Source organism: Sturnira hondurensis, unplaced genomic scaffold (genome assembly GCF_014824575.4).
Source record: "Sturnira hondurensis isolate 20B ecotype Veracruz unplaced genomic scaffold, ASM1482457v3 Scaffold0004152, whole genome shotgun sequence".
Classification (NCBI taxonomy): domain Eukaryota; kingdom Metazoa; phylum Chordata; class Mammalia; order Chiroptera; family Phyllostomidae; genus Sturnira; species Sturnira hondurensis.
In genome coordinates this window covers 6,967,803-6,992,029 of record NW_028076783.1, presented here as the reverse complement: position 1 = coordinate 6,992,029, position 24,227 = coordinate 6,967,803, and the positions used below count along the sequence as shown (strand labels likewise).

Genomic DNA, 24,227 nt, shown 5'->3' with positions numbered 1-24,227 from the left:
TTGGAAGGGTCAAAGGCTAGCCCTAGGCTGCGCAGCTGGGAAAGGGTTGGATGGAAATGTGGCCCTAGTCCTCCCCATGTTTGAAAACCGGCTGTGCCGTCACTTCCTGGGCCGTGTTACAGTGTGTCTTTGCAAACTGGGCGTCAGTGGCTGTGCTCGCCACACACGGTCATTGTAAAGATACAACATGGGTGTGTTTTGTCAACTGTAAAGCACTGTAAAATATGGGCATTACCAATATTGTTGCTCTAATGATAGCTACCATTTATTAAGTACTCACAGTGTACCAGCCTGAGCTCTATAGCATTCTGTCACTGATCCTTACAGCATGCTTGCAGAAGTCAAATGAGACAAATGGAAACCCAGGAAGATGAGGCAACTTGCCCAAGGTGACAAAGGTGGTCACGCTGGCAGTTGTCTCACTCATTACCTCCCCATCCCAAGCAAAAAGACAGACAGACATGCCTTTGTGAGCTCCTTGTTGCTTTTTCACTGTCAGGTAACTTATTCCTGGAATTCCAAGAGGAGTTGGAGCAAGCCTACAAGGTCTACTGTGCCAATTACGACCAGGCCTTGCTGCTGGTGGAGTCGTATCGGCAGGAGCCAGAGCTGCAGCGGCAAATCCAGGGCATCATTGAGGCTGTGGTGTGAGTAGAAAGACCAGTGGGCATTTGTCCCTGCTGCAGTGATCCCAAGGTCATGGACTGTTAAGGCCTCACCTCCATATGGTGTTGCTCGCACCACTTCCAGAGTGTCTCAGTCAGGCTAGGGTAGGCTACAGACACGAACACTCCCAAGTCTCAGTGGCTTCAAACCAAAAAGGCTTACACCTTCCTTTTGCTCCATTGTGGGGTGGCTTGGGGCTCTTTGCATCATCCTCACTTGGGACCCAAGTTAGCAGCAGCCCCTGTCTGGAATATTGCCAGTAATTGGGGCAAAGGAAAAAAGAGCTCTGGAGGGTTCAACACTGGTAACCAAATGCTCCAGCTTGGAAATGAAAGCTGTTGCTTCCCACAATTCATGAGCCAGTACTAATCCCGTCGTAGCTTTATCCAACTACCGGGAGGCAGGGTGTGCTGTCTTGCCCTGAGTCAGGAAGTGGGAAAGCAGAAACATTTGGTGGACAGTTTTCACAACTTCCACAGGAATGACAGTGAGGTTGGGGGAACCACTTGCCGTGAGCAACAGTGTTGGGAAGCAGGTGTGTATCACCTGGGGAGGCCTCTCTGCAGGTGGCTGAAGTCCTGCCCCATGGAAAAGGATCAGAACGGCCCTGGGTGGCAACATAGCCAGAGCTGACACCAGTGGATGGAAGCCTCAGGTAGAGATGTGTAGAGAAAAAAAATTTTAGCCTTAGCTTGTGTGACTCAGTAAACTAAGTGCAGCCCTGTGAACTGAAAGGTCACTGGTTCAATTTCTGGTCAGTGCACATGCCTGGGTTGTGGGCCAGGTCCCCATTTGGAGGAGTGTGAGGGGCAACAACACATTGCTGTTTCACTCTCTTTCTCCCTCCCTTCCCCCTCTTTAAAAATAAATGAATAAATTCTTAAATTACAAAAAAATCTAATTACAATTTTGAATGGGTAACATAGTTATGTGGTTTGAAATGTTTACAACATCCAAATTTGTACAGTAAAAAAGGACAATCTCCTCAACCCTGCCTCTCCACCCACTCAGTTGCACCTCTCATCCCAAAATTAAGGCAGCCACTTTGAAATTTTTTATGGATCTTTGCAGAGTTCCTTTATGCATGCACAAGCAAATTCAAATAACTATTTAATAGCTACATAGAGTTCTTTTCCAGGGCAGGTTTATGGTTTAACCGTTACCCTGTTGGTACTTTGGTTTGTTACCAATTTTTTACTGTCGTAAATATACTTGCTGAATAGTTTCTACCTTGCTTGATTGAGCTGATGTTTCCAAGGGTAGATGCCTGGGCTTGGATTGGTGGAACAAAGGGTTTGTGCACTTCACATGCTGCCAAACTACTTTTCTACGAGATCTCACCAGTTGGTGCTCCCACCAAGGGGCCTGTTTCCTTGCATTCATCTAGCTCAGGTATTATGTTGTCATTTTTGTTACCTATCCAAAAGGCTGCATGCAAATTTTTCTCCAGATTACGTTAGAAAAGCCACATGTGTCAGAGTCTGCTGTCACTCTGTAGTGTGACACCTTGATAATCATGGAGAAGAAATGTGATTATCTCTGTGAAGACCCCCTGCCCTCTGATTTGTGAGGTGACAGTTGTCCCTGGGAGGCAGTTGGCCCTTTCCTATGGAAAGTAAGCCCAGAGGACAGAGTTTTGCCAATGCCTGGCAATTGCATCCACCTCCCCTGCCATGGTCAGCCAGGCACTAGGAAGCCCTTGGGGAGAGCAGATGGTCAGCGTAGGTGTGTCCTGACGGTCGGATCTCAGCCCTGCTGCCTCATTCCCTGCAGCTTGAGATGGCGCCCCCACCTGCTCTGTCTATTTTTAGCCTCATGGCTGATCTTTCCTGACCATTTGGTCTGGAGATTTTTCCTGAGGCCAAGAGCAAGAGCGTAGGATACCAAAGAGAGGCGGGAAGAGAACGGTCTTGAGCAGTGTTTGTGAGTCTTTGTGGAGACTTGGATGGACCCCTTGTGGGTTTCTTGAAAGCCAGTCCTGAGGGCTACTGGTCATGATAAATGAATGACTGTTGGAGAGACCCTACATGTCCCAGGTGGCACTGACTTGTACACTCCTTCTGCAAATACCAGTCGTCCTCATGAAGGGGATCGGAGAAATAGTCACCCATTCATAACTGGCACGTCTGGAAGAGACCCTGACACCATTAGTTTCTGTATGCTTTTTTTTCACTTTTTTAATGAAAATTTCAAACCTATAGAAAAAAGAATGCAATGAACACTTACATACTCACCACCTGATATGAACCAGTGTTGATCTTTTGCAGTTTGCTTCATCAATTTTTATGCTGAACCATTTAAAAGAAAATACAGCTGTTATGACTTTTTTCCTTTAAATACTTCAAATGCATCTCCAGACATTAAGCTCCTGTTATTTGAAAAGCTTTTCTTTTTTAAAGCAGCAGAACCATTTTATTCAGTGAAATGCCCTGTGGCTGCCCCATCTGGAGAACTGTGCTCGGGACACATCCGAGTGGAGATGTTTGGTAGGCAGTTGACCATGTGAGTCTGGAGCTCCGGACACAAGTAGGAAGCAAAGATCTGGTTCCGGCTGTGTTTAAAGCCTTAGGACTAAGTGCAGTAGGTATGAGAGTAGGTGGACAGGGAGGAGCGGAGGCCCCAGAGCACCCCAGCATGGGAGGGAGCCCCACAAAGTTGGCCAAGACAGTGCTGTGGAGTATAAGAAGAACAGAGGGCCTCTCTGGGGCCAAAAGAAGGAAGTGTTTCCAGAAAGAGGGAGTGGTCCTCTGGGTTTGCTGTTGAGTGAGCGAGGGAACTGAGGGCTGAGCACTGGCCCTCAGATTTGGAACAGATGGGCAACCAAGGCCCAAAACAGCCGTAAGATGAGACCTAGCAGCATCCGTCCAACTCCTAGAACTCACAAATGACAGGTGAGGAAACTAAGAACCACAGAAGAAAGTGACTGGCTGGAGAACACTCAGGAAGCTGAGTGGCTGAGCTGGAACTAGAAGCCCAGGTTCCCTGGAGCCCCCAAGGGTGGGCTTTGCCTGCCTAATTCCAGCCTTCTCCCTCAGGCCACAAGCTGGACCCTCAGGCCTCAGCTTCTTACTGGTCATCCCTCTGCAGAGGATTACCAAGTACCCACTGCTGCTGCAGAAAATTCTGGAGAACACACTCCCTGATGCCAGTGCCTATCCTGTTCTCCAGAGGGCGACCTCTGCCCTCCAGGCTGTGAACATCAACATCAATGAGTACAAGAGGCGCAAGGAAGTGGGTAAGGACTTGGGCAATTTAGAGGACACAGCAGTGAGCATACTTCTAGTTACAAAAACTCATCTCAGAGCGGCTTCATCAATAAAGGGCATGTAGGAGGTCATGGACCCATAAGTCCAGAGGTAAGTGGTCTTAGGTAGGGTTTGATCAGGGTGCTGGCTCAGTTTCCCCATAAGTCTCTTCTCTATGATCTTTACTGTGTCACCTTTATCTTCAGGCTGGCTGTTCTAAGATGCACCTCAGCATACCACACTCTCCAAGATAAGACAGGGCCTTTCTCCTCTTAGCCATAAAAATGAAACTGGAGCTTGACAGGACCCACTTGGGTGATGTGCTTACTCTGAACTTTGATCAGGGGAATGCCGTGAGCTGATTGGCTTAGGCCTCAGTTATGTACCCTTCTTTGAGCCAATCACTGTGGCACATATCCCTTGAACTAAAGTAAAATCACCATTCAAACCACATGGCTGCTGTACTTTGGAGGATAAATGAATATGGAGGTAGGGGTTGGGGGTGAGGGGAAAAGGCTTTGCATATACCTGGGTAGGGAGGAGGGTAAGTGGGGATCCTGCCTCTCAGGTTGTTAAAACAGAAAGGTTTGAAAAATGAAGCAGTGTCCCAAGGACAGAGAAACTTATGTGCACAACCGAAACTGTATAACAATGGTAATTTAGCTAATGTTTGCTAAGGGCTAACTCTGATAAGTTTTTCATTTATTATCTTGTTTGATCCTTACAGTGGCCCTCTGAGGTTGGTACTGTTAGTTCTGTTTCACAGTTGGGTAAACAGAGCTTTAGTCCTTTGCTCCAGGCCACAGAGCTGGTATGGGACAGAGCCAGGTTTCACACAGTCTTGGGGTCAGGCCATCTGTAGAGAGCCCTGAGCCAGGAGTGGACAAGTATGGTCCCAGTTTGGCCAGGCTGACAGTGACTGAGGAACCTCAGGCAAATCACCTCTCGCTTGGGTTCTTTTTCAGAAAATAGGTCCTGACCCATCATCTTAAGTGATCTTCCCAGCCACCCTGTGAGTTGGCTGGCCTCATTTACAGATAAGGAAACTGAGACCCAAGAGGCGGTGATTGCCAAAGTCAAGCAGGCCGTTCAGCCAGGGCTCACACCGTAGAGTGAGGGCTCAGCCCCGTGCTTGTCTTCTCTGACCCATAGCCCTTCAAATGGGTGAGACCCTGATGTGTGAGAAGAGGTCCCACTCACGTGCCTTGCCAGGAGGGTTGGATGCTTGCTTCCCTGGGTCACCTTCCATCCCACACCCTCCCTCTCTGTTGGTGCAGCCTCCAAGTACACCAAGGTGGAGCCTCTGACCCTCCGGGAGCGGCTGGCTCGCATCAACGCACACACCCTCTCCAAGAAGACCACACGGCTGAGCCAGCTGCTAAAGCAGGAGGCGGGGCTTGTGACCAGGGTGAGCATGGGCAGGAGGAAGGGTCACACCCTGGCCATGCCAAGGGGCAAGCCAGACTGTGCAGTGGGTGGGGCAAAGGGCTTAGACGGCTCTTGGAGCTGAGAAAATGGAGGCTAAGGGAGGGAAGTGACTTTGCAGCATTGATTGCCCGGTGTAGGCAGCACCAGCGCCCCACTCGATTCGGAGGAGCCTGCACAGGGCTTTCCCACTGCACCTCGTGCTACTCTCTCTGGGACCTCTTGACACAGACAGGAGAGCTAATCTCTGGGTCTGGGCATGGGACCAGCTGCGATGCCTACCAGTAGCAGCTCAGGTTGATCCAGTACTCGCTCTGAACCAGGCGGCACTTGATCCACACAATGAAGTAGGTGTTCCTATTATAACCACCCACCTCCATTTTGCACACGAGAAACTCAGAGAGGGTAAAACACTTGCCCAAGGTCACATAGCTTGGAAGCAAGTGAACCAGGACTCATGTGCTTGTGTGTTTGATCCCGTGGTCTGAATGCAAAACCACTAAACCACACTCACTGCCTCTAACTGTCCTACTCAGCTTTGGGGCTGGAGGAACTGGCTCTGGTGGGCTGGGCTGTGGAAAGGTGGTCCTCACTGAAGACTTGGGGATGCAGCTCCATGGTGCACACTGCCCCCACGTGGATATTCTTGGCCCTCACAAGCATAACTTTACTCTCAGATGGAAGACAAGGAATTTGATGACTTAGAAGAGAGATTCCACTGGGTGTCACTGTGTGTGACTGAGCTGAAGAACAACGTGGCTACTTACCTGGACAATCTGGAGGTGAGGACCCTGCAGTTCATAATGGGCGAGGCAAATTTGGTTTCCCTGGGCTGGAGGCGAGCAGGCCCATCTGACAGGCTGGTAAAGGTACCAGCTGCAGGAACCAAATGGAGGGGGTCACCCAGGGGCTGGATGAAGCCCCAGAGGCAAGTACCGCACAGCCCACAGGTCACTGGGCAGCTTCTGAGCCCACTGAGCTCTCAGGGGTTGGGGTCAGAGTCCTCAGAAGGACCCTGCCAGATTGGCACCCAGAGCAGGTGACAGACTCAGGTGCACAGAGGGGCCACACGCTGAGTAAAATGTGTGTGTGTACAAAGCCTAGTGTCTGTTCATGAGACTTTTTGGTAGTTAAATAAACAGCAATAACATTTGGAACTTGAATGATGTAATGAATGAGTGAATGAGTAAAAGCCACAGGGATGGTTAGTACTTGACTCAGGAGAGTGGCTGCTCTGAGCCCAGTGTGGCCACTTCTGACTTTGAGGAAGAAAAGAAACCTGGAAATTCAGACTTGTGGGTGAAATCTCAAGATGGGTCCATGTGAGCAACTAATTAACTAGAAATTTAATTAAATGGAAATGGAAATGTTATTCAGTCCCAAAGAAATGTATTTCTATAGCTGAATTCAGTCCACCGGAACAGCAGGCTGCGTTCCCATCCAGCGTGTTACTTGCCTTATGCCAAACTCCCCCCTTGTTCTTGTCATCGATGCTGACTCATTCCATCTACTTCATCCCTCTTACGTGGTTTGGTTGTCTGTCATGTCCGTTTGCGCAAACCAGCTTGGTCCTACAATAATGGGCTGTTTGGATGACAGTACTTGGGGTGGCGTTATCAGAAGTGTGTATACAAGGAGGGAGGCGGCCGTTGCACACTCCTCTGGGTGGGCAGATCGCCCTGCGTGCTCCTGCTTCATCCTGGGCTCCCAGCGGAAGGATCTGACTAGCACAGGCAGCTGGAAGGGGAAATCACTCAGGGCTGGAGGGAGAGAACCCAGAGGCATGTGAAAGACACTTTGGGCTTTGCACAGGAGGACGAATAATTGGAAGCTTTCAGGCTGCGTTTCCCTAGGTGCAGGGTGTAGATGACAGAACGTGGAATCCCACAAGAACAAAGTGATTTTCTCTGTTAACCCTCTGAGGCCAGGAAAAGCCTCTTTGGCTGGCATGTCTTTAATACAGGCAGAGCGAGGCTCAGGCTGGGAGCAAGCAGCAGGTGATGACGTCCAGACAGAACTTAACAACTTTGTTTTTATAGCCATTATTCTCACATGCCTATTTATGGCAATTATTACTCATTTTCTTTTTATGGCAGTATCATGGGGTGTTTTTCTTTTAAATAAATGCATTGATTTAAATAGGAAGACTTAGCTGATTTAAAGAAAAGTATTAATAGACCATGTAGAAGTGAACATGGCAAAAACATCACGAGGAAGGTATGCAGATGTGTGATTTGGGGAAGTGCTGGAACAGGGAGAAAGATGTTGGCTTAGTCAGGAAGAACTTTCTAGTTAACCAAGTTGTCTGAGGGCGGAACAGGCCGTGTGCTTCCCTGTCACAGGCGATGTGCAGATGGGATGCAGGGGCAAGGTGGCTGTGACAGACTGACTTTCTGTCTCTCATTTGCCCTGGTCCAGGCTTTCCTGCGCTTCCAGCCACAGGAATATGACCTGGACATTCCCGAGGGGCCTATGGGGCAATATTGCAACCTGGCAAGAAATCTGCAGCTCCAGGCCTTCCCTGAGTTTGTGAGTGGAATTTCTCCTTCTCCCTTTGTTGGGCAGGTGACACACCTATACAGATAATGTTTGGACGTCAGGCCCTTCACATGGTTGTCACATCCATGACCACCCTGGGTAGTCAGCAGGCAGAGGTTATTATTAGCATTTTTACTGATAAATATAGCCTCAGCTAATGTTTGCTGAGCCTCACTGTCTGCCAGGCACTGAGCTAAGCCCTTCACAGTCTTCACCTCATTTAATCCTCACAACATGGCTTACAGGGTAGATACTATTAATAGCCCCATTTGGCAGACAGTGGGGCTATTTGGCAGACCCCAGCTGCAACTCAGAGGGGTGACCGCCCATGTTATTCAGATGGTCAGTGGCAAGCTTGGATCTGAGCCCTAAAGTCTATGTTTTTGACCACCACTGTATACAAAACCTTTTTCAAGATCTGTGCACAGTAAAGACAACTAAGAAGTGACATGAAATACCTATTCTGTTCCAGTTCTACTAAGCTCGTTACCTGGACTCTCCCTATTTTTCAGATGGGCACATCAAGGCCCAGAAAGGGTAGGTAGCATGCTAGAGGCCATAACTAGTCAGTGGGGGTAGGACTGGAGCCCAGGTCTGCCTACCTTTTTAGCCCCCTTTCCCACTGCCTACTGGCTGCCACCTCTTTCTCGGACTCCCAGGCTAACCTCTCCCCACAGAAGCAGCGGCTGGAAGGCCTGGTGTGGCAGCCACTATGCAACCTGGCCAAAGCCCTGGCTGGCCCTCAGAACCTGATCAAGAAGCGTCTGGACAAACTACTGGACTTTGAGCACCTGGAAGAGAAGCTGCTGGAGGTGGGCAGCGTGACCTACGAGGAGGAGGAGGCCCGACATACATACCAGGCACTCAATTCCCTGCTGGTGGCTGAGCTCCCGCAGTTTAACCAGCTGGCCAGGCAGTGGCTGGGCCAGATTCTGCGCACATTCGTGACTCTCCAGAGGGACCTTGCAAAGCAAGTGTTACAGAGGGCAGAGGGCAGCTTGGCTCAGGTAAGACCTCTAGGACTGGGCACTTCTGGGGAATAGCCGTGCACCCCTTCAGCCCTCTTTTGCAGGGGCTTGGAGGGAGGTTGGGCCTTCCAAACAGTCCGTGAGGTGCTTAGGAGGAAGCCGTGGGAACCTTCTGGATCTCTCCCATTCCTGCTCTCCCTCCTTTAGTGGAGCCAGCTCTTGAAAGCAAGGATAGCACTGGGACTCCAGGTCGTTCCCAGGCTCTGGAATGCAGAAGCAGAGGAGGCTCTGGTGGGGAAATGGCAGAACTCGGGGCTGTTCCCGGGGTTGGATTAGATGTCGGTGGCAGAGACAAAGACCCTTCTGCACAGTCAGGAGTAAATATGTCCCGCTGGTGTTTCTGTGATTCCCACCACTTTTAGCAGCCGCCTCCCCACAGGTGCTGTGTACCTGTTTGGAGCACCTTCCGTGCATGATCTCACTGACTCCTGAAACAACCCACAGAGAAAGTTTTATTATTGTCCATATTCGAAAGGATGCTGAGGCACAGAGAGGTTAAGCAATTTGCCCGAGGCCACATAGCTAACAGTGGGATATGAACCCTGACAGTGCTACTCCAGGGCCTGGGCTCTGGACCGAACACTCAACAGCCTATAAAAGGAGCAATCTGCTGAAAGCATAAATAGGCCGCAGAGAGGGTTGGATGAAACTCCAAATGCACTGTATTTTTGGAATTCTGAAGGCTGAGGTTGACATAGGAGAGGATTCTCAGCTGTTTTCCGATCTCTCCCTGATGTCAGAATCAGATCTGCATGGCCCGTGGGTCTGAGGCTGGACCAGCTTCAGTACTTCATGTACCACATGCTGTCTCCTATGCTTCTTGTTCCCCAGCTCAGCTCTCCCCTTCTAGTTCATTGCATGAAAACCCCTCTCAAATTCCCCCTCCAGTACCTGTTCAGCCCACAGCCCCACTATGCACCCGTAGCCCCCACTTCCAGCTCACACCACTTCTGGTCCATTTGTGCAGGCTCCTTTCTCAGTCTGGGTGCCCCTCCCCATCATCCCCCATGCCTTTTACAGTATCTGGCATGTGGTAGGAGCTCCCCAGTATGTGACAGATGTCCATGGAGGTCTCAGAATCCCTGTCCCCAGGTGGGAGACCCCCATCTCCCCATCCTCTGTTCTCCAGCAGCCCTTAGGATGTGCTTCTGCTTAGCACTTTTCAGAGCCTGCCTTCTGCTGGGGTGATGGAAGAAGTTCTTTCTCCTCATTGAGGAGGCTGGGACGATGGGCTTTTCTTCCTTGACTTGAATTAGGCCTGAACCAACTTGCGGGAAGAAGCATTCCTCTTTCCCGAAGGCTGAGAGCAAATCTGATGAGATGATCTTTTCATTCTCCTCCCACCCGCTAGTGTTCTCTCCAGGGCTACCCAAGCCCCTTGTATGTAGGCTGGGATATGAGGGTACCAGGGAGTGCTGCTGATGCCAGTAGGGGAGGCCAACCTCATGAAAGCAGAAAGAAGGTGTTTCCCACTCTCGGTTGGCCCTGGAATGCAGAAGGTCAGGGCCTTCCAGTGATTGATGCCAGCCTCCTTGTCTCTGTCTCAGAGCCCATTCCCTGGTCTCATCCTGTGGAGCCTGGGGAAGACCTGCATGGTAGAACCTCGGTTCATCTGGGATGGGGAAGAGAGGCTCTAAATCAGGACCAAGAGCTGTGAATTTGAAGATAAGCAGAGGGGACCCGTCCCTGTTAGCTCTACGGTTCCACTCACTTCTGTGTGGCCTGATGAGAGTGCAGGATTAGCCCGAGGCCTGGCTGCGTTCATTACAAATGATGTCCTCAGGGCTTGACTTTCACTCCATCTCTAGCTCTGCTTCCCTCTTCTGATTGGCTTTATTCTCAGGCTGGCCTTTCTCTGCGTGGTGGGAGAGATGACTCCCAACAGTCCAAGTACTTACCTTTACATCTCAGAATCCAAAGAAAGAACGACCCTGTCGTCACAGCCTTCACGTCCTAAATCTGATGGGAGGACTCCGATGGGCCTGTTCGGGTCCACTGTCCAGTCCTTGGACTGATCAAGGTGGCTGGGAGAAGGGACACCATGACTGCCAGTTCTGTGGCTTAGAGCACTGTGACGGGCCATTCTGCTGTTCTACTGGACCCCTGTAGAAGGACACACTCTCAGAGGAAAGTGGGGCAGTAGGCAGACAAAACCGACAGCTGGCCCATCTTAACACACCTGGGTTTACGTGTGGCCTGACAGTGTCTGTCCCTACCCAGCTCCCCCACCACCAGCTCTCTGAACCAGCCTTCAGGAAACTGGTGGAGGATGTTCTCAGCCAGACCAGTCACCAGCTTCGCTCCTTTCAAGAGAACTTTGAGAAAGTGCTGCCACCTCCCACTGGACAAGTAAGTGACCCTCTTTCGCCCCACCCTGTGGTGACGTTCAGTCCCCTATTTCTTCTTCCTTTTCTATTTTCAGTGTTTCCCATTACCATGGAAACACCCCCCGCCCCTTTCCCTCTCTCCTTTCTCTCTGAGAGCTGGGGAGTGGGATTCATACCCCCTCTCCACATGCTCTTTACGGCCAATAAGCACCAGAGCAGAACGGAACTCTTGGGTCAGGAATAAGAAAACCCAAACACTTTAATATTGAGCAAAATTTGGCATAATAATGAGCAAGTGGCATTTAACATCCCCAAACCTGGAACTTCTTCAAATTTTTCATCAAAATTTATCATTTTCTCATCATCTTCTCACAGTACTTCCTTCAACTACCAGCATTCAGGATGAATCAAGTTTGAATAAGAAGTCACTTAAATTTTCTTTTCAGTATTGAATTTCTTTTTTTTTTAGATTTTATTTATTTATTTTTAGACAGGGGAAGGAAGGGAGAAGGAGAGAAACATCAATGTGTGGTTGCCTCTTGAGCACCCCCTACTGGGGACCTGGCCCACAACCTAGGCTTGTGCCCTGACTGGGAATTGAACCAGTGACCCTTTGGTTCGCAGGCTACATTCAATCTACTAAGCCACACCAACCAGGGCAAATTTCTTAACAATTAAACTAGAGTTGACATACAATATTCATTTCAGGTATATTCAACATTTATGTACCTTAGGATATATATATATAATCGCTGTAGTAAGACTATCTGTCACTGAACAAAGTTATTACACTATTATTGAGTATATTCCCAGTACTGTACACTACATCTCTGTGACTTACTTATTTTATAATGACGTTTGTGTGCTATGGGATTTTTTATTGTACAAGACAGTATTTCAGCTCCATTAACAGTTTACAGAAGTTTGGATGGCCAAGTGCTTTTTTTGGTAAAGTTATATTCTCTCACATGTAAGGAAAGGATATCTTCCAGGCAGTCCACATGAAGACTGAGCCTATGTGGAGTATATTTTAAAGGTAACTGAAGGAGCTGAAGGGAAAAGGGGCTCCCAGGGTTTGAGAGAACGGAAACTGTGTATCAGTTTCATGTGAGATGTGAAATGAAGGGCCAGGAGACGGCCCAGGGTTCCCCAGCAGGAAGAAGGGGGCCTAGAAGCACAGAGAGACAAGTTGGGGCCGATGCTCCTCAGACCACTGCTGTCCCCACTTCCTCCCTCACGGGGAGGCTGCCCCAGCAGGGGTCTCGTGGGCCCTGCCACCTGGGGAGAGGAAGTGTGCAGACAAGGAAGAACAGAACAGGCACTCAAATGAGTCATGAGAATCTCTTCTCTCTTTGTACTTGTGACAAAGCAACAGTTTTTTTATTGGAAAAGCAACCCATGTGGATTGCACAAAAAAGAGAAGACTTGGAAAAACAAAAGGAAGAAACAAACGGGAACATAATAATCCCAGTGTGCATTGAAAATTGGTAGGAAGAGAAGAGCCCCACCTCCCCACCCCGCACCTTCCCTACCACCACCACACACCTCCCATAAATTCCTGACTTACTTGGCTACGGGTACATACACAGCCTACGGAAGGGAGGTGGCCCACCCGGAGCATGCTGCTGTCCTCTGCACCAGGCAGGGGCTGCCAGGCTTGAGAAAGAAGGCACATACTGGCTACACTGCTGGCTTTTATACTCATGTTAACACCACTGGTCTGAAGGAAAGCTGCTTCATCTCTGCTTCCTTTTTAGGAACATTAGGCTCTCTTCCTGTTTGAAACATTAGGCTCTCCTGGTTCTTGATCCTGATTTGGGGAACCCTTAGGAGTATGGGTAATGGGAGAGTCTGTGCCCAAATGTCTGCAGGGCCCCTCTGTCTGTCTCCCTACACCCAGCACCTCCCACCTAGAAATAACTACCCACATAAATATGGCAAATATAAATATACAGGAGAGAAAATCTATATTCAACATTTTTAGTTTCTTCTTTGTTTTTTAAAAAAGGGACATTCACCCCAAAGTCCCTTCTTGATACTTTTGCTGGAATCAGTGAATGAAAAACAAAGGTCCTGGTAGGAAATTTTTGGTTGAGCTGAATCATTCTCCCCACCTTGGTGGCAGTTTCCACCAGGGCAACGCTGTCTCCCATGTTTCTGCTACATCATTCACAAGGCTTACCACGCCTTCTTCACAGCCGGTGCTCAATAAATACAATACTTGTGGATGGAAAACTCACGGAGAGAGAGCTAGCATTTCCTCATTCCCACATGTGGGAGGTCTGCCTGTGTCTGCCCCGTGCTGGCTGAGAGGCCCGATGAGTGAGGCCTGGTGCCTGCATGAAGCTCACAGTCTGTGGGCGTTGAAAGCCTGGAGCAAGGCATCTCTGTGGGGATCAACTTAGCTAGGTGCTATGGGCAGAATTTAGAGCCTGGCCCTGGAGTTTTATAACTGAGCAAGTTTCAGAACTTGAATTAGAATTTTAGAAAACCCAAGAAGTAAAGGCCTTGGAGGGATTTTAGAGAATTCAATGAGAGGCCCATAGATACTAATTGCATGTGTTTCTCATCTGATCCACCTATCTATTAGGCGACTGCTGGCCAGATGTTGGCCCCAGCTTTGACACCCTAACTCAAGCGCCTATCTGTGTCTGTCCCCAGCCACTCCTTCCAGGCGCTGAACGCCAGGTGCAGGCTCTCCTGAGCAGGTATGGCCCAGGAAAGCTGTACCAGGTGACAGGCAACATCAGCGGGGCTGGGACTCTGGACCTGACATTGCCACGGGGCCAGATCGTGGCCCTCCTTCAAAACAAGGACACCAAAGGCAATAGCAGCCGCTGGCTGGTGGATACTGGGGGTATGTAGGACTTCATGGGCCCTTCCCCTCCCTCTGGGCAAACCGTGGGGGCCAGAGTCTGGCTATGCAAATCCAAGGTGGGAGTGAGCCCAGGTGGAAGCATAGGGCTTGGAGCACAGGCAGCTTAGTATGGTGCATGAAATGTCAAAAACAGGTGTTCAGTCTTTCATTGCTACATCCATTATTAAGCACCTACTGTGTGCTAGGTGCTGTGCAAGGAAGACAAGAACCCTGCCTCACAGACCCTTGGGGTGGACAGAACTTTAGCACCAACCTGAGAGAAGGACATACACAGAGAAGGGATTCTTGGATCCTGGCTACGTGGACAGATGTCTGATGTCCAGAATGAGGGAGGCGTCGTCTGGTCCCCTCTGCACTGGTCACGCCCTTGGGGTATGGCACTCAGGTCTGGGTGCCCCAGTGTAACCAGGCAGGAGGCAAGTGGCACCTTGAACCAAGGAGAGATGGACAAGTGGACTGTCTTCCAAAGAAGACATGAGACCCACGGGATGAGGGTCACACAGGGTTACTGAGAGGGGATCCGTGGAAAGTTGTCCCCCAATCAGAGAGTTTATTATAATTATTACTAATGATGCTAATGTATATTAGAAAAATATAACTAGTACATAAACCCATGATTTTATTCATACTATTATATAGTGCAAGACTACATTTTAAACAGTGAGTCTATGAAAACATTAACAATATAAATCCAGCAGAAATCACAAAAGGGCAGTCTCTAAGTCATGTTGAGAACAGCCAAATGGGGATTAAAGCAAGGCCCCTGGGGCGTGGGGACGGGGCTGGAGCCCAACGCCACCCTTCACTGCGTGGTCTTGGAGGAGTGTCGAGCCCCGCCAGCTCGGCTGGCCCAGCAGTAAAACAGAGAGTTGGTGTGCAGACTAGATGGTGCCACCTCTGGCACCTGGCGTGCTCTCAGGAAGTGGTGGCTACTCATAATGACGGTAGCCAGAATGGCACAGGAGTAGCTGCTGCATGAGAAGGAACTGGGGACACCTGGAGAAGAGAAAAGCAATTTCCTCCTCATGGGAAAGGCTGCCCTGGGGTGAGGAAGCAGCCTTGCCCGGTTGGCCACTTCAGGGGAGGGGCCGCGGTGTCAGCACCAGGAAAGCTGTTTTCATCTCAGACTGAGGAAGAACTACTTCTCTCGGCCAGAGCTGTTCAAAACCAAGGGGCTGCCTCAGTAGAGAATGAGCTCCCTGTCACTGGGGGTGTGCAAGCAGTCGGTAGAGACAGAGGGGGCAGGGGTGGGGCCTGAGAGGTTCCTAGATGTCCTCTGCAGGTGCTCCTTAGTGCTGTGAGGCTGTGTTGGAGGCAGTGGCACCCATGCATGGTAGTAATTTCCTCTGTTACTAAAGGGATGGAGAAGGGGGCCTGCAGCCAGATTCATGGTCTGTATGTCCCTAGGCCATCGAGGGTACGTGCCAGCTGGGAAACTGGAGCTGTACCACGTCATCCCCAGTGAGGAAAAGCTCAGGGAGCAGCCACGGCCTCGAGAGGACTTCCGACATCTAACACCAGAGCCCACCCCAGCCCAGGCCCCATCTGTCCCAACCAGGACCCAGGTGAGTTTGGAGTGGAGTGGGGGCTTGCCTCCCCATAGCCACCTGGAGTGGGGCTTTGATTTTTCTCTGATTTGGGGATGAGGGGGCACTACCCTGTGAGGCTGGGGCCTTGATTGGTGGCCATCCCAATGTCCTGGCCAGGGGTGGGACCTGCAGAAAGGAAGTGCTGATACGTGCCACCACATGTAGTTAGGGACAGAAGACTGAGTCTTGTATGATCCCATTGTGAAGTGTTCGGAATAGGCAAATGCACAGAGACAGGAAGATCGGTGGCTGGCAGGGGCCGGGGGCAGGAGGGCTGTGAGTGACCGCCAGCTGGTGAGTTTTCTAGGGCTGAAGATGTTCTGGAATTAGTCAGTAGTCATGGTTGCACAACCCCGTGAACACACTCAAAACAACCTGTGTGGTGAATAAGTCCCTTAACTTCTCTGAGTCTCAATCTCCGTATCTGAAAAATGGGGCAGATGGAATCACAGAAAAAACAGGCAGAGCACTAGATGGAGTCCAGCACGTCTCCATGGGTGCTCCCAAGGAGGGAGCGGATGGGCTATTCGCAGAGAGGACGTGGTGGGAAGTGCTGGGAGGCAACGGCTGTCCAGCGACAAAGACTAACTGCGGGGCGGGATTGGGTCCACAGCCTCTCTGGGCTGGGTCTGTCCGTCTCCCTGCCCTGGCCCACCGCTGTGTCACCCCTGTGTGTTTCAGGTGGTCGCAGTGTACCCCTTTGTGGCCAGAAGCAGCCATGAAGTGAGTCTGCAGGCAGGCCAGCCCGTGACTGTCCTGGAGGCTCAGGACAAGGAGGGGAACCCGGAATGGAGCCTCGTGGAGGCAGACGGACAGCAGGGATACGTGCCTTCCAGCTTCCTGGCCAGGGCCCTGAGCCCCGCACCGTGGGGCTGGAGTCTACCCTCCTAGGGAGCCCTCCTCGGAGCCGCTGTTGTCAAGGGTGTGGTGGATCAGAGGCTGTGAGCCCGGAATGGAAGAGAGGCAAAGAGAAGCAGGATGGAGGGGTAGGTCAGGCCACAGTGGGGGGCGGTGGTGAAGGGCTCCCAACAGGCAGCGGCAGCGGAAGAGGTGGGCAGGCCTTGCAGAATGCTGGTGTGGGTGGGCTCGAAAGGCTCCAATCAGGACAGCTCAAGGTGTCTTCACAATGAGGTGCTTCCAAGCTGGAGTCAGAGCACCCTGACTAGTATGTCAAGTTGTTAAGGATTTGCTGTAGCTCACAGTCAGGCCTACCTGTGCCCCCATCTGGGCCTGCCCACAGAGAGGGTCACCCAGATGTTACCTGCCTGCTGTGTGGGTACAGGGAGGGGTGCTGGAGAAGCCTAGACCTGCCTGGCCTGACGGTTGACTTCCTACCATCAGCTGGCCAGTCGTCTTTCATTTCTCCATGCTGGGAGCTGAGCTCTGCTGGGCAGCGAACCTTCAAGAGCCTGCTCTAGTGGGGGAGCGGGCTTGTCAGGACAACGGAGAGGTTCCCAGGAAATTCTTGCCTGGGCCTGGGAGTGGGTGTGGCCAAGCCACAGTTCTGGGATGTGTGTAGGTAAACACAGCCTGTTCCAGGGAAGAGGAGATTTTGAGGGTGTGTTAGGTGGGGGTGTGAGGCTGTTTCCAAGTGTCTGTATACTGCTGCTGTGTTCTCTGAACCAGGGGCTGGAGGGACATGCAAATCACAAAGGACACTGTGAAGCAGAGGAGCACAAGCCTGGTGGGTGGTTAGGTAAGGGCTTGGCTTCCTGTTTCTGGAAAAGGGGGAGCCAGGGGAACCCCAGGTGATTTCAGGAGGCCACTGAGGGCCTGAGGGCAACAGTAGCCACAGTGTCAGTTGGCTGTGGGACCTGAGACACAGGACACAGCCTCCTGCTTCCCATGCACACAGACCTGACTCACAGGGCTGTGTTATGAATGACATGAGGCTAAGGATGTGAAAACTCCTGGCAAAGTGTGAAGTATATACAAACATACATTGCTCTTAGTAGCAGGCTGTGCTGGAAGTGCTCTCAGGCTGGCCCCAGCATCAGTGTTCACATCGCCCCTTCCCGTGCCCATGGCCAACGTCGTTCATCAGCATGGCGTCTTTTCCCATCACCCTAGGATCTACTGCAGGCTCCTTCTCAGTGCTGCTCTCTAGGCAGACAAACCCCTGAACTTGTCATCCCTTTCTAGAACCTGGAAACGGAAACCCCTCCATAAAGAACTGATCCACGGGGTCAATTTTGGGTGCAGCCACTGTTGAATCATCTCTAGGATGTTGGTCTGGGCTCAGATAATTACAAGACCACAGGAGAACAAGGAGACCCGGCATGGTCTTTAACACAGATGACAAAACTTGGGGCCAACCCAAGTCAGAGTGAGTGTAAAAGCAGGTGTCATTTGAGACTGAGCTCTGTGTTATCATACCCGTAGTGCCTATAGCTGTCAGCTCTGGCTTTTAGGGGGCTCTTAAGAATATACACACAGGACTGTGTCAGATGGTATGTAGCTCACCTCCTCAGGGCTTGTGAAAGCGTGAAGGTTGCATAATGCCAAGAAAACTCAACTCCACAAGCCCTCTCCCAGCCCCAAATTCACTTTACAAGATGCTCTTGACTCATTTTCTTTTCTCTTTCTTCTGCTGATTCAAATAGGAAGCATAGGAGAGCAGATAGTAAAATAAGAAACCCATTTGTGGTTCCACAATATGGACTGAGAGCCCGCTGGGCGCTAGCTCAGGGTTTCTCAGCATGCTGCTCACTGCCGTCATGGCGGCAGCTTTCAGCTATGGCTGAAACCAGGACCCCACTGCAGATGCTGATGTAATTGGTCTGGGGCGTGGCCTGGGTCTTCAGGACTCAGAAAGCACTCCACATGCTTAGCATGTGGCCAGGGCTGGGGACCTCTGCCCTATACACTCAGCGGTAGACAAGAGGCCTGGGGTCAGAAATGGGCACCAGTGGTGAGCTATGATGCACGCCCCCCCCCCCACTGAGCTACTATGCACCCCCCACCCCCGAGCTTTGCACTAGCTTGGATGTTTTGAAGAGGCAGCTTTGGAGGTGGTTTGGTGCAGGACAGCCTGCTTGGTCAGGTCCCAGAATGTATATTTATTAAGTGCCATTAAAAGGGACCTGAACAAAATTGGGTGTTCTTGCAGGCACAAGGGAGGAAACTGAAATACACTTGGAACTAAACTGGTCTCATGAAGGGAAAATACAAAGTGTTCAGCAGAACATGGTGTGGTTTCTTGTGGACCAGGGAAGGAGACTGAAAGTCACCGAAGGGTGAGAAAATGCGCACTGAGGAGGATGGCCTGAATTTTCTCCAGGGGACTCTGTGTGATGTGCCCTTCCCCCCAGATGCCTAGAACCATTACACTGTGTCTTGTTTATTTCACTCTTGAACTTGCTAAGGTATTTGCCTATGAACTGACAGGACTTCTAAGAGTGGAAGACTGACTCTCAGGGGTGTCCCTTGCTTTCTGCAGTAGAGTGAGACCTCTTTAACCTTTTGGGCCCCAGCCCAGTTTGGGACAGGAAGACAGGATTACAATATCAGAGGAAAGACGAGCGGATTCTTCATTGACATGATGAGCTCTAGCTTGGTGAATAGCTGATGTGAACTACTGGGAATAAAGGACCGAGAAGATGAAAACGTCTGGACTTTGTATGATTCTTACCATTGGGTAGTCAGGGGCCCCAGCACCACATTTGTTCACGGGGCACTTGCTATACATAAAAACGAACCCATTCATTCGTGTATTCATTTGAGGAGTGGCCACAGTACACCTTTGGGTTCAGCAGCTGGGGATGCAGCAAGAAGTGAGACAGATGAGGGCCTTGTCCTCTCAGAGCCCACAGCTGGGGAGAGAGACAGACAAGTCAATGGTCAGTTACACGCCGTGTAAGTTGTAGGGGAGGGAATTAACAAGTACCACCAGAGCCCAGGCGAGGGTCCAGCCCTGACTCAGACTCGGTGGCTCAGGAAGGCTTCCCGAGGGAAGTGATATCCAAGCTGAGGCCTGATGGGTAACTAGGGTTGAGTGCAGGTGGGAGGCGGGTATGTGCAAAGGCCCAGAGGTGAGAGCTAGCACGGTCTGTCAGGAAACTGAAATGCTGTAGTTAGAACACAGGATATGTGTAGGGCTGGTGGGTACAGTGGGAGATGGTTTAGAGGTCACTATGGTAAGGAGCTTTGGTGTTTATTCTGAGAGCCATGGGTGGAGGCCGGGGTAGTAAAGGGTTTGGGGTAGAGGAGTGACAGACCCAGGGTGGTATTTTAGGGTGCAAGCTCTGGTTCATCCTGGAATCATCCTACGCACGTCACATGCCTTAAGTGATATATGTTCCATACATATTGCTCATAAACATCCCCAAGGGGACAGGACTATGGCAGCCCTACCTCGGAGGAATCACCCAGACAGCTGGAGAGGCAAGACATATGAGAGTGAGGCAGTTACCTGGCTCCACAGGACAGGAGACAGGAGGGAGGTCTGAGGGGGCTGAGGAGGTCACAGGAGCGGGTTGGAGGAGGTGCTGGGCCACGCGGGCCAAGTAGGACTGGGGAAAGCAAAAGGGAAAAGAGGCCTTCTCAGGCCTGGGGAGGAGCATAGTGCCGGGGAAAGTGCCCAGAACTTGGGAAAAGCTGAGCTCAAGGCCTAATTGACCACAAACAAGTAGCAAGTGCACTTATCTGTGTGTGAAGAAGCTGGATGAAGTCCCCCAGTCTCCCCGTCCTCCCCACTCGGTCCCAGAAACACTCACTGTGGAGTTCTGGCTTATCTCGAGGAGCACCTGGCTCCCTGCACGGCAGGCCTGGCTTCCAGAGGGGCAGAGCCTCAGCAGGGCCTGGCGGCCCCGGGAACAGACTGAACGCCCTCCCAGGACTGGGGCAGGGAAAGAGCCGGTTTCTGCTCCTGGCATCATCAGGAGGAGCTAGGATCCTGAACAAGCCATTCATTTAACCTTGCTCACCTGTTTGCTCTTCTTTTTCTTTCTTTATATTTTTTCAATTATACTTTGCATTTAATATTATTTTGTGTAGAGCATAGTGGTTAGGCAATCATATATTTACCAAGTATTCCCCCTGGGATCACCTGTTTGCTTATTGGTAATTTCTGAATGTACCCTTTCTGTTTTCTCATCTGTAAAACGGGTACAATTTCTGTTCTCACGGGGTGGGGGAGAGGAGTAAATGACACAATCAGCAGCAGCAGCATCACTGCTGTGCAGTGAGGAAACATGTGAGCTGTGACCACCAGGGGGCAGCAACACTCTACAAGTCAACTGTGGGAGGTCAAGGAGGCACCCTTGGGTCAAACTGGAATGCCAGCGGGTGCCTGACAGGTGGTGCAAATCAGGGGAACGACCAGGTGAAAGACATTAGGGAGTGGTGAGGACTGTGTTGGACCCCATTATATATGCTCAGTCTAAAATACAGGTGGCAAACACAAGGCTGCCAGGCTGAATCTGGCCTTCCACCTTGTTTTATCTGGCCTAGCACCTTGTTTCTACCTGGCAGCAGCATCGAGCTCTCACTTAACTGTTAAGGAGTAGTTACATCTATACAGTCCTAAAATTATATGTGGCCCTTTGAAGGTGACTGCAAGGCTAATGTGCCCCCCCGCCCGTGAAAATGAGTTTGACACCCCTGGTATAAAAGAACAGTTCCTTGGCTCCAACCTACTTTGCCACATCAGAATGAGGGCCCAGAGGCACCAGGTAGACTGACTTTTCAAGAGAAGCCAGAAACCAGGGATTCCTTTGTTTGAGTCTGTTGGTGTGAAGTCTTCTGTGTGGCCACAGCAGTCCCCCTCGTTGTCTCTTCTGCCTGAGTGTGGGCTCACCGTCCTGGGTGGAGGGTCTCTTCTGAAGAGTTAGTTTTATATCTTATATTTCCTGTGAAGCACCTTCCTGTGTCTCTCCTAGACCCATCTGGCACTCATTTCCCTTCGTCGGACCTTTGGGGAACACCCTTTCCTTTCATGCCACTGACACTTGCTGCTGCCTCACAGTTTTGTGAGATTGTGCCCCATATTTTCTGACTCCCCCATGAGAATCTCCATAGTACCTATCCTACAAGAGTCATTTGAGGATTAAATGAGATGCTGCTAAGGAATCACTTAGCCCAGCAATGGCTCATTCATACTCAAGAAACACAGCTGTCATTATTATGGGGACTTCAGAAGCAATGTGTGACGTTTGGAGAGAGGTTTGCAGGGCCTTTCTCCAGGATGGTGACAAGGCCTGGCCTTTGGCCTGTGTAGATGAAGTGCTGGACTTGGCTGTCACACTCCAGAGACATTCCTGAGACTTTCCCCTTTGACCTTCACTGGTCCGGCCATGCGAGTGGGGTCAGGGTGGGCAGGCGTCCCAACCACAGCAGTGCTCCTGGGTGCGAGTGGCCCACATTCTCCTGCCCCTCTCCAGCCACAGGGCTTTCCACTGCCCACTGCACCACTGTGGAGATGCTGGGCCAGTGCGCAGGCAGAATCAGGCACACTGAAACTGCTGGAATGCTTGCAGCCAGGAGTATCATCTTGGGGTGTTCCCAAGGGACCCAGCAGCTTTGGGGCCCAGGTTCCTTGTAGGGGGGTGAAGAGAATGAGGGAACCGGGTGTGTCATGGGCTTGATGGCTGGGCCCATGAGCCTCAGCAGCTGCTGTTCAGTTTCCGCTGAGGTCTCAGGCAGCCTCCATGTACCCAGGACATCCAGGGGGGTGCTGAGTTCCCTGCCTCGGGCCCATCTACCTGTCATCATAGGTTTGGTCATCCTTGGGCCCTGGGAGTGGAAAGAGCTATAAACAGTGGCTGCAGGTTTGGGACAGCCCAGAACCCCAGGAAGGGTTGGACTAGCGTGGATGTAGGAGGACCAGCCACCCCTTCAGAGCATCTTACGTCTCCAAAGATTGGATATTTGCTTGTTTGCTCTCACAATCATTCTCTGCCCTGCTCTGCTCTGCCCTATACTTCAGAGAACTACAGTTCCCAGGCTCCTTTGCCCTCTGGTTTCCTGGTAGGTTTGGCCAGTGGGAAGCACTGACAGGCACGAGGAAGGGAGAAACCAAGGTATTTCTCCCTCTCTCTGCTTCAGGCAGCATCCCAGCCTGCAGTTGGTCTTCCCTGTGGTTCTAGTTCCCAGGGGATGGCTCCATCCTCAGGGCCTCAGGTCCTGTTGGGCAGGTCTGGCTATGCTTCCTGTTTTTGTCCCTCCAGCTTGCGAACTGGAATGTCTCTTTGCTGTTAATCTCTGGGGCTCAGATTTTCATTCACCTGTGTAACCTCCACCCTATGTTAAATTCCTTCTGTTCACAATAAATAGAGATGTTCTCTTTCTTTTTAAAAAAAATATGTTATTTATTCATTTTTAGAGAGGGGTAGGGAGGGAGAAAGAGAGGGAGAAAGAAAGGGAGAGAAATATCAATGCGTGGTTGCCTCTTGCACGCCCCCTACTGGGGGCCTGGCCTACAGCCCAGGCATGTGCCCTGACTGGGAATTGATAGAGTGGTCCTCTTTCTGATTGGCCAGTGACTGGCATGCTGTTCAGCAGCTAGGGGTACAGGATGGGACTGGGGAGTGGAACTATGGGGCTCCCAGGTACTTCTGCGCCTCAGGCTGCCCAACCCTCAGGAAAGATTTGGACCATCACCAGGTCTGCTGCACCTTCCCTGGGTGAGGGGACTATCCTGTCTTCTCCACCTAGGACTCTTGGAAGTGTCTTGGGCTGCGCACAGCGAGTCACACTCCAGGTCCAGTGGCTGAGAGAGTACTGACTGCCCCCAGTCTCGGCCAGCTGGGGCTATTGCTATAGGGTCCAGAGCAGAGAGACACAGAGGAGGTCCCAGGGCTGCTGTGTGGGAGCAGAGCTAGGCTCCGGGCAGAGGGAGAGGGTCAGCTTCCACCAGGGTGTCTCAGCAGCATCTATGTCTGGCACTAGCTTGGGCCTGGGGAGCAGTGGGCCCCAGGTAAAGGAGACGGGAAGTGGGAGTGGGGCACTGGCCAGGGAAGAGGCTGCTTGTCTCTAATCTGGGATCTCTGGGCTTCTGGGCACATCAGGAGAGCGCCTTGCCTGGGGAGAGACCAGCGCACAGATAGCACTCACATGGTTCCCATTCACTACTCAGGGGACTGGAGCATTGCAGGAGGCAATCTACTTTACAGGATTAAGCCGGTGCCTAACACATAGAAGGCTTTCAAGAGCTGCAAGCTGAAAAAACAAATCCAAATCTCCACATCAGCCAGCACTGTATCACCCTGTAGGCATTTCACAGGATGAGCTGGTGTCGCAGTTGAGAGGTCCTGGCCTCTCCCCTGGGGCAGAGCTGGGCCTGGGGCACATCAGGCTGCTAGTCTGGTGAAGGAGTTGGGAGGTTGGGAGGCGTGGTGGTCCCAGGGCACACTCCTCAGGGTGGGTGGGAGAGCAGCAGGTATCCAGCAGGCAGTCAGAGCCCCCTTGGGGCTCTCAGTGACAACTACTTCTTAGTGTCCAGGCAGGACGCAGATCAAGGCCTGGGAGATCAAGGCCAGGTCGCAGAATGGGTGGGAGGGTCTCAGTCTTTGGGCTGAGGTTTGAGCACCAGG

The 24,227-nt window shown here is 51.2% G+C and overlaps 1 protein-coding gene across 5 annotated transcripts in view; it reads left to right on the top strand.

Annotated features, from left to right (window-relative positions):
- The window catches only part of ARHGEF37 (Rho guanine nucleotide exchange factor 37), a 61,410-nt gene that overhangs the window by 22,280 nt on the left and 14,903 nt on the right, over nucleotides 1-24,227 (top strand). For 3 of the 5 annotated variants that reach the window (XM_037044935.1, XM_037044936.1, XM_037044938.1), the window contains 11 exons: nucleotides 500-647; nucleotides 3,702-3,901; nucleotides 5,189-5,319; nucleotides 6,014-6,118; nucleotides 7,755-7,865; nucleotides 8,552-8,881; nucleotides 11,123-11,251; nucleotides 13,891-14,086; nucleotides 15,515-15,672; nucleotides 16,378-16,686; nucleotides 18,806-19,302. In XM_037044935.1, the coding sequence (XP_036900830.1) occupies nucleotides 500-647; nucleotides 3,702-3,901; nucleotides 5,189-5,319; nucleotides 6,014-6,118; nucleotides 7,755-7,865; nucleotides 8,552-8,881; nucleotides 11,123-11,251; nucleotides 13,891-14,086; nucleotides 15,515-15,672; nucleotides 16,378-16,587 (1,718 nt within the window). In that variant the 3' untranslated portion in view covers nucleotides 16,588-16,686; nucleotides 18,806-19,302. Of the gene's footprint in view, nucleotides 1-499; nucleotides 648-3,701; nucleotides 3,902-5,188; nucleotides 5,320-6,013; nucleotides 6,119-7,754; nucleotides 7,866-8,551; nucleotides 8,882-11,122; nucleotides 11,252-13,890; nucleotides 14,087-15,514; nucleotides 15,673-16,377; nucleotides 16,687-18,805; nucleotides 19,303-24,227 lie in introns of those variants that run through there. The other 2 variants (XM_037044939.1, XM_037044940.1) reach the window with 2 other exon arrangements.